General features: G+C 58.0%; 2 protein-coding genes across 3 annotated transcripts; one reads left to right on the top strand and one right to left on the bottom strand.

Moving 5' to 3' along the window:
- Nucleotides 1-763: 763 nt before the first annotated feature.
- Nucleotides 764-2,491, top strand: Sap25 (Sin3A associated protein 25). Its single transcript, XM_078023807.1, is given in 7 exon segments — nucleotides 764-1,128; nucleotides 1,294-1,352; nucleotides 1,355-1,384; nucleotides 1,468-1,583; nucleotides 1,673-1,823; nucleotides 1,932-2,029; nucleotides 2,116-2,491. Coding segments are annotated over 7 exon segments (900 nt in total). The 5' UTR covers nucleotides 764-982; the 3' UTR covers nucleotides 2,416-2,491.
- A 132-nt stretch (nucleotides 2,492-2,623) lies between these two features.
- On the bottom strand, nucleotides 2,624-9,261 carry LOC101975126 (uncharacterized). Of its 2 annotated transcripts, none has more exons than XM_040278379.2 (3): nucleotides 5,267-9,261; nucleotides 4,492-5,098; nucleotides 2,624-4,279 (listed from the first exon to the last, which is right to left on the bottom strand). In XM_040278379.2, the coding sequence occupies exons 2-3, from the start codon at nucleotides 4,925-4,927 to the stop codon at nucleotides 3,222-3,224; spliced, it is 1,494 nt and encodes a 497-aa protein (XP_040134313.2). In that variant the 5' UTR covers nucleotides 4,928-5,098; nucleotides 5,267-9,261; the 3' UTR covers nucleotides 2,624-3,221. The 2 variants fall into 2 exon arrangements, with proteins under 2 accessions (XP_040134313.2, XP_077879928.1); XM_078023802.1 differs by having other exon boundaries at nucleotides 4,492-4,993.
- Nucleotides 9,262-9,387: the final 126 nt, after the last annotated feature.

Raw genomic sequence — 9,387 nt, 5'->3', positions numbered from 1 at the left:
GCTGCCTGTGTGTTTGCATTTGCTTCTCCTGTGGCCAGGCCCAGTCCTGGTGGAGCCCCTTGGGCTCCATGTGCCAGCTTGCCTGTTCCAGCATTTGCCTCTGGAAATGACAGGTCTCCCTTGCCCCCTGAACCTTGGTCCTGTATGTTACCTCCTTTTTGTTACCTGCTGACAGCTTTCATGTGCATCATTTGTCCCCAAGCTGTGGATACAGTGTCTACCAGGATGTCCCCGACCTTCACCTCTTAACACCTTGCCCGGGACAGGGAACCTGAGTGGAGGGGGTACCAGGGGGAAATTAACCTGGGCCCCTCCCCCCAGGAGTCCCTGTGCCAGCCCCACCACATCCTGGAAGAGGAGGTGGCCCCTGGAAGGGGTCTCCCCCACATCGCTGCTGTCCTCCACGCACTGCTGGAACGGCCTTAGGGGTGGAGGTAGGGGTGCAGGGCCACCTGACCCCGGAACCGAAGACCTCACTAACAAGGACTTGGTGAGGGTGGCCTCCGGCCTGACCCTGGGCCTGGGGCTCCCCTCTGCCCTGGAGCCTCCTGCAGCTGAGGGTCTGGATGGAAGGCCCGATATGATGTTGTGAGCGCAATAAAGAGAAGCTGGAAGCCCCCTAGGTTGGCCCTCTGGTGTGAGTGTGTCTGTCAGGGAGCGGCGGGAACTTGGACGCCCTTCTTCACAGGGCAAGCGGGGCCTGAAGTGCCCTCCTGAGCGCGCCCATGCGGGGCACCGGGCAGGGTCGGGCTGGTGGGCCCCGCCGCCAGGGGGCGCCGGTGGAGCTCGGCGGGAGCGCGCGCCACGTGGTAGGGAGACGGCGCTGGCGTCGGGCGAGGCATCGCGGCGAGGCCTCGGAAGTGGGCCGTGGACCTAGGCTTGTGCACACGGCCCGGCTGTAGGTTGAGGGAGGCCAAGCGGGGCCCGCGGGAAGCGGACGTGGGGGCACAGCGGCGCTGCCCCGCGCTCCCCCAGACGCAGCATGTTGCCCTGGCCGCCTCAGCCATGGGGCACAGGCAAGGAGGAGTTGCAGGAGGAACCAGGCCCCTTGGCGGGCAGTGACCAAGGGGAGGCCTGGAGCTCTGGAGAGGAAGCTCCGGGGGAGCCAGGAGCACCCACACAGGACAGGTGAGGGGCTTGGCTGGGGCCCCTGGCGGGGCAAACAACAGGGGACCCTCCGCCTTTGTGTAAGTTCAGTCTCCCCTGGGATCAGGCACACTTGGCCTTGCCACTAAGCCCAAGGAAGTGTTTGGAAAGGGGACGGTGAGTGAAACATCTTGTTCTCTTCCCCAGCCAGCAGCCCCAGGCCCTGGGTCCTTCCTGGAGTGGGAGAGAGCAGCAGCTGGCCCGCCACCCCCAGGCCAGGCTACCCAGCAGTCCCCAGAAACCCAAGGTAGGCACAGGCCTGGCTACCTCTACCCTCAAGACCAGCTCCCTGACTCTGAGCCTGTTCTAATCTCTTCAATTGGCCCCCCTTCCCACTTTCCCCCCAGGTGGCTTGGGAGGTGGCCCCCTCAAGGATGACCCTGCTGTCACCCTGGGACCCCAACTACGAGGCCAAACCAAGACCTCGGCTGGTGTGGGTGAGTTGGGAGGACTGTGTGGCTCTGGCTCAGGGTGGCAGGATGTCCTGGGAAGGGACTGAGGCTCCAGTGACTTTCCTGCTCCACAGGGATCCAGCTGTGGGTCAGGTGCCTCCTTCTCAGGCCGGACACTGTGTCATCCCTCCTTCTGGCCCATGTACGAGGTCTCAGGCAAGGCTGCCAGGCCCCTGGCCCCCACTCCAGGGCATCAGAATGAAGAGCAGTCGCCCAGGGATGCAGGTACTTCTCTAGTGCTTTCCGCTCCCGAGGAGTGGTCTAGACTCCACTAGCATCCTGGTGCTGGGTTGGGAGCCCCCTGCTGCCCCCCTAGCAGGCTCTCTTCCTCAGGGCTCCCAGTGATGTGCTGTGAAGATGTCTTTCTTTTGGACCCTCTGCTACCCTGTGGGCAGCGTGTACCCCTGTACCTGTCGGAGCCCCCTCAACAGGTGAGAGTGACTGTCCTCTGACACCCCTCCCCCATTGAGCCTTTCTTTGGAGCCTGAGAGGAAACATTTTCCTTCTCTCTCCTCAGAACATGAGCTCGCTGAAGCTGCTGCTGCCGCCCCCCATAATGTCCCCCTCAGTCTGCCCCTCTGCATCCCAGGGCTGCTCCACTGCTTGGCTCAGTGGGCCGGAACTGATCGCCCTCACTGGCCTGCTGCAGATGAGTCAGGGGGATCCGAGACCCAGCTCCCCACCAGCTTCCCCGATCCCTGCCAGCTGCACAGCCCCTGTTCCTGTTTCTGATCACCCAGGCCCCAGTGGTAACCAAAGCTGTTCTGGAAACACTGACCCACCACTTCCACAGACCCAAGACACCCATTGTCCATAGCCCCCTGGGGCAGAGTGGGCCTCCCACTTCACCAGGCAGGTTCTGTTGACAATAAAACTGTTGGTTTGCAAAACAAGCTCCCTGTGACAGGTGGCAGAATAGAGGCAGGAGTGGCTCTCGTCCTCTACTATGGCATTGACTGTCCTTCCCTCAAATTCTTATCTCTCATTGCCCCATCACCATGGGGCAGGGAAATCCACCAACCTAGGACAGTTACCCAGCAGGGTACCTTTAATAGGTGGGGGATGGTCCACAGTACAGAGTTGGGGATGAACCTATAGGAAGCAAGGACTTGGTCAGCTCTGCTGGCTTGTGCTTGACTGGGAGAGGTGGACTAAGAAGGAGGCCGGGTGTTTTAAGATCCTTCCATTCTTCTTGAGCTAGGGCCTCAGGAATTCACACTAAGGCACCGCAGGTGTGTGCAGGAACACCAAGCCAAACGGGAACCTTCATCTGTGGCCTAAGAGCCCACCTGAGTCTGATTCTCTAGGATCTCTTTAGGGAAACAGGATCAGGATTTCAATTGAGAAAATCCAGAAGTTTATAATTTGGGGAAGAGGTAGGTGTGGGGTTGGGGGGAGGTAGAAGAGGTTCTAGAATTCTCTCCCTTAAAAGAACAGAGCTGGCCAAGGGGCAACCCAGTGCCTCTGCAAGTCTCAGATTGGAGGTCAAGACTTTGGCCTTTTAGTCGCGGTAGAGGGTGTTAGAAGGCATCAGCGGGATGGGGGACATTGGTAACTTTGGCGAGTTTCACATTCTTCCGCTGGCCAGTGCCCCCGTCTGCTCACCGGCGCCTCCCAGAGGTTCTAGAACTCGATGCGCGCGTAGCTGTGCGGGCCGGCCCTTGGGCCGTGGCCACGAGCGTCTAGAGGAGGGACCAGGTCCAGGTCGACATAATTGAGGTAGCCATCGGAGGGCGCCAGCCTAGCAGTGTCCTTTTCTACCAAGTCTGGAGCCCCATACTTAATGCACACGTACTCCCCAGCCAGCTTTGACGGCGGCAGAGAGCAGGGCCGAGCACCTGCAGGTCCCCAGCCGTCCCTTTTGCTGCTATGCTCTGGAGCAGGCTTCTGGGCCTTGGACTTGTAGGAAAAGCACTCTGGTGGAAAGCTCTTCATGGGCACGTACTCCGTGCCTCCCCAATCTGGAAGGGTCTGGTGGGCAGTATTGCTTTCAGGGAGAGGAAGACCTGAGGGCCCCATTACCACATAGCCGTCTGCCTCTCTAACCCCCATGTGCTCATAGTCACTCCTGGCTCCCATAGTAATGTAGCTCGCACCCCCATCGGACTCCTTGGGGTACGAAGCTGCCACTCCCAGCCTTGCAAAGGTCTTAAGGGTTGCTTGCTCCATCCTCTCAACCAAGCCTCTTGACTGGGCTGCAGAGGCTGGAGATTCATAAGGTTGGGGGACAGGGGGTCTGGAGATGCTCTTTGGAGGATCCCTGGACGGTGGCTCAGGCCTGCCACTGGCACCACTGCCTCCGAGTCTCTTCATAGCGGCCAGGACTGTCTCGTGGATGCTTTGGGCCACTACAGAATCGGGTGCCTCCAGCCACAGTTCCCCGGGACCTGTGGGCGCCGAGCGGCCAAGCTCCAGGAAGAAGAAAGAGTCTGCGTGGCCGCAGCGGCGCACGCTGAGCAGGGACAGACGCAGGGCGGGTGGCGACAATGCCTGGGTGTCCCGGGGTCCTCTGCCCCCTGGCTTCCGCAGTAGGCTCAGGGACCCGGAACCCAGGCATAGGCGGTAGTCGCCGCTGCCCAGGCCTCGTGTTCGCCCCAGACCCTTGGGCCGCAGCGTCACAGGCCAGACGTCCTGGAAAGGAGCGAGGATGGAGGCCCCGGGGTCTTCGTGGGAGCTGGGACCTGGAAGGACAACGGGCTGATCACAGGGGATTCCTTGGGCGGGAGGTTGGAGTCACCGTCCCCGGAGAATTGGAGACGTGTAAACGCTTAATATTTGAACTTTTGGGAGTTGACCTGTGAGGGGGACAGGTTTCGGATAAACCAGGTCTGCAACCCCACCGCCCTAACCCTCCTGATGGCCCGGGGCTTGACAGCCCGTGTTCTAGCCTCACCGGTGGCGGCGGCGGTGGCGGCGGCGGCGGCGGCGGCGGCGCGCACCTCGAGCATGGCATTGTACCACACCTGTTGCTCCGCCTCGCTGGCGGCTGCGACGCCCAGGCTGCTGTCGTGCGTGTAGAGAACGATCAAGTGGCGCTGGCGCGCGTCCGCGCGCTTGCTGATGGTGCACGCGCCCGCCAGGCTCACGCTGCGCCGGGGCCGCGCCCCGCTGCTACAGCCGGAGCGGAACTTCTTCTCACTCTCGTAGCACTCGAGGCGCGGCGGGTCCTCCCGCAGCACGAAGAACCGGCGGCGCTGGGACTTCTGCTTCCGTAGGTGGCCGCAGAGCCGCACGTCTGCCGGACAGGGCCAGGGCAGCGGCGGGCAGAGGGGCACGTCCGCTGACTCCAACTCCTGGGTGGCTGTGGGGTCGCCGCCTGCGGCGTCCATCCCGGGCCACAGGCAATAAAGTGGGCCGGGGAATAGCCGATCCGCTGGGTCTCGTTCCCTGGACCGCTGGGAAAGGCCAGCAGAAGTGGGGTTGAAGTGTCAGGTCCAGGAGGGAGAGCAGCGACCCCACAGGCTGCGACCGTCTAGGTGCCGGCGACTCTCCCCGGCTCTCTAAAGTTTGGGACACACACACAGCGTGTGACTCAGTGGCCGCCCAGTAGCCTGTGACACCCAGAGCTCCCTAGGGCCTCCGCGGTTGACCCAGCTGGGTCCCGTCCCTCCCGCCCTACGCCGACCGCTGCCGGAATCCCCACCCACTCGAGGTTTACCCTCGCTCACCCGGGCGCAGGAGTTGGAGTCTGCAAGTGGAGACAAGGGTCCTGCGCCCCTGGGGACGATGCCTTAGCAGGGGCGGGGACTGTGCGGACGTCTCCGCCAATCAACTGACCAGTTGTGGGGGCGGAGAAGGGCAGCGCCTGCTGCAGGCAGGAGCTACGCGAAAGCAATGTGTGAGGCGGGTGTGATTGGACTTCGCGGTGATGGCGCTAGCGATTAGAGGGTGGCCAAGAGGGCCATCCTTACAGCAGCCTCCCCTCCGCCCTTAATTACTCCACTGGACCACTAGGCGTCGGTCTCCTGTGTACACTCTTCCCATTCAGATGATTTTGTGCTTTTCCCTGCAAATCGCCCCGACAGCCATGGCTGCTGAGCTGTGGGCTGGTCTGATTTCTGAGTTGCAGGTTCAGTTTGTCTGTGGGTTTGGGGTGACAGGAGGTGTCTTAGGATAGGTAGACTTCTGGACTGGTCTTTGTGCACAGATCATACCCCCCATAATCCCTAAGTAGCCACGGAAGGACCTGCAGAGAAAGAGGCCATCTCTCAGGGACACCTCCATGCTGCTCCATTGCTTTCAGCCCCCTCCTCACCATCACACCCCAAAAATGCTACCCGGACCAGCTGAAGACACTGCTCACAGAAATGTGGGCTCCCTGGTGCATGTCCTCTTTGCCCTTTGCATACTGAGAAGTTTGACTGGGGCTGGAGGGTTGGACATTTTTGTGCCTCAATTCTGCTCTCAGGACCACTGCACAGTTCAGGGGAATGATAGTGCTGGCCAGTGCACACCTTCAGACAAGCCCAGGTGACATATAAAGTCTCATAAGGATGGGGCCTTATCAGACTTCAGTGGAGTATATGATCTCATTCCCGTGGGCAAGCAATATTACTGCAGGGGAAAACTGAGGGCCTGATGGGGAAGAGGTCAAGCTGTGGCTTCTGTTAAAGAAGGTATTGGGCTGGGAGTGGTGGCACAGGCCTGTAATCCCAGCATCTCTGGAGGCTGAGGCAGGAGGATTGCAAGTTCAAAGCCAAATCTGGCAACTTAGTGAGACCCTGTCTCAAAATAAAAAGGGCTGGGGATGTGGCTGTGACTCAGTAGTTGAATGCCCCTGGGTTCAATCCCCAGTACCAGCAAAAGAGAAAAGGTATTGAGAAAGGGCTCCCTCAGACAGAGAACAGAAACAAGGGAACCTGGTTCTTAAAGGCAGCCTGAGCAGAAGAGGGCAGGGCTTCCTGAAAATGGGGCCCTTTTCCGAGCTGAATACTGGAGAAGACAGCCTGCCATGTGTGGTACTGGGATCCCTTAGCACCTTTCCTTTTTTGGGGGGGTGGGTACCGGGGGATTGAACTCAAGGGCACTCGGACACTGAGCCATATCCCCAGCCCTGTATTATATTTTTTAAAAATATATTTTTTAGTTGTAGATGGATACAATACCATTATTTATTTATTTTTATTTGGTGCTGAGGATTGAACCCAGTGCCTCACATGTGCTAGGCAAGTGCTCTACCACTTACCTATAACCCCTGCCCCCCTATTTTGTATTTTATTTAGACACAGGGTTTCACTGTGTTGTTCAGTACAACTTGCTTTGAACTCATGAAACTTCTGCCTCAGCTTCCCAAGCTGCTGGGATTACAGGCATATGCCATCACATCTGGCCCTTGAGCACTTTTTCAAAGGCCGTGCTGAGAGCAAGATGCAGGGATTTCCAAGGATGGGTGGATGGGCATCTGGCAAGGTGTGCAGGGTCTGCTCAGGTGTCTGTTGGTCAGCCAAAATCCCATCCAGGGTCAGGAAACTTCTTTGCAGATTAGCTGGTGTGGTGGGAGGCAGTGGCCACTGCCCAGTGGTGGATACTGGCCAAGGAGAGGCAAGTATGGGATGGATCCCTTAGTAGCCACACAAACAGGACTACTTTAAAGGCCAAGAGGCTTGATGTGGGCACCATGTGAGAAGTGACAGGGTCACAAAAGATGTCTACACACCCCTCCCCTTCCCAGTCTTGCTGCCACCCATGCCCCTGCTGTGCTGCTGGCCTGGGAACCCGGACTCCCCTAAGCTTGCTGCAAACCTATCCAAGGAGGCTCTCTTCATGCCTTCTTCCGGTCTCCCTCAACCAGGTCATCTTGCAACACCTGTCCTTGTGAAATCACAGTGACTGTCACACAGACAGCCCCAAACCACATTGTGTCATTGAGCCCTGGAGTGCCGGGTAAAGATAACACAGGAAGCAGCAGCAATCCGAGAGCCTGGAGAGTGGGCAAGCAATGGTGGGAGGTCAGGGGAGGTAGTCAATGCCAGTGAGCTGGCCTGCTGGGTACCAGGAAAAGCCTGGAATCCACCTGGTCTACAACAGTTGTCCTAGCAACAACACTGCCCTAGCCCTGTTTCTCCCCAGGGACAGAAGTGGCAGAACCTCAGCTCCACCAGGAGTACCCCTCCCAACCTGAGGGTTCTACCTTTGTATCCTCATCCAGGTACCATGTTCCACACCAGTGGAAGAATCTTGTTACTAGGGGGAGGAAGCCAATGGGAAGAGTTCCATGTGGGGTCTTTCTCTTCTGTGAACATGAGTGCCATAGATTTAGCGCCTCCCTCCCACCTTTTGGGTCCCCAGGTGGAGAGAATCCTGGGGGCTGTCCCCTGCACCCTCTCCCATAGGGACTGCCTACAGGTAACCCACTGAAGACTGGGTCCAAACCAGAGGACTGTAGGGCAGGGGCACAGTGTTGGCCAGGGGCATGTGTCAAGGGGAGGACTTTGCTAGAAGGTAGAGGAGCTGGTGTGTCACTCCAGCCTCCTGCCTATGCATAGAGGGTTTAGATTTGCAGCTGCCAGGCAAGGCTGTGCAGGGAGGAATTTAGCCCAGTCATTTCAGACATTTTTTGTCAGGCCAGGGTTCTTTCCATGCTTTGTCATTGGCCTGTAGAAGGAGGCTGCATGGAGGAGGGCTGGGGCTGCTCATGCCAAGGGAGGCAGCTGCACTCCTAGCCTCAGCCTGTGCCTAAACGTTTTGATTTTTCTGCCCTGGGCTGTAGGGCTGATCTAGCCCTGGACAGTGAGCTAGAGTCCATGTCAGACAGAGGGACTGGAGGGACCAGAGGGCTGCAGGGAGGCCCAGAACCCATGCAGCAAGAAGGCAGTAAGAAAATCCCTGGGAGACAGCATGGTGTGCCTGAAACGCAGATGGAAGGCCATTTAGCTCTCTTCAAACCTCAGTGTTTTTTTTGGAGCTAGGAAAGGGTGACTGAAGCTAAGGGGAAAATAAGCTCCAGATTTTAGCTTCTCTCTCTTGGCCCTAAGCAGAAAGAATGAATGGGAAACAGCAGTAGGGAGGACAGAGTGATAAACAAGTGGTAGAGAAAAATACTGGGAGAGCAGGAAGAGATAATTTCCATGGGAAGTAAAGGATGGGTACACCTGGGAGACACCCAACAAGAGAGAGGAGGGGAGAGGCTGGGTGAGTGGGGACATAGACTCATGCGGGGTGGAAATTGACTTTTGGAAAAAGGAGAAGGCCAAGCCTGGCTGGGCAAACAGCAGCAACTAGAGGTCTTTCCAGCAAATTCTGCAAAGCAAATAAACTGATGACCCAATCCCTACATTTCCTTGTTGCTGTCAGTGGAAGACCCATAGCAATCCCAAGAATGACAGCTCGAGGGCTGTTCCAGGGCAATGGTATGAGGGGAGGGGCCTTTCCTGGCCTTGGGTTAAAAACAGCAAGGCGAGTCCTAGGCCTCAGCCTCAGAGGTGTTTACCCAGTGACTGTCTTGTCACCACATAAACAGTCCAGACACCTGGCTGTTGACACAACAGCTTGGGGTAGAAACATCTAGTGGAGGCTGATAACAGTTGGGGGTGGGGAGGGAGGCTGATGTATTCGTTGGGTCCACTTCCGTCTCCAAGTTGCAGCTGCCTCTTCTGGTGGGAACTGCCCCTTCACTACATCCAACAAAGCCCAATATCTGCAGGGGTTGTCCCCGGACTCCTGATATGCTCCTTCCCCTTGCTAACACAGGACTCAGACAGGGACTGGCTCTATCCAGTCATGAGTCCTGTCATCCGTTAACACAGCCTGGTCATCAGCCCAGGCAGTCCAGACCGGTGGAGCCAAGTCA

This window comes from Ictidomys tridecemlineatus, chromosome 10 (assembly GCF_052094955.1).
Source record: "Ictidomys tridecemlineatus isolate mIctTri1 chromosome 10, mIctTri1.hap1, whole genome shotgun sequence".
Classification (NCBI taxonomy): Eukaryota; Metazoa; Chordata; class Mammalia; order Rodentia; family Sciuridae; genus Ictidomys; species Ictidomys tridecemlineatus.
Note: the sequence above shows the minus strand (reverse complement) of the source record. Positions and strands in the feature narration are given on the sequence as shown.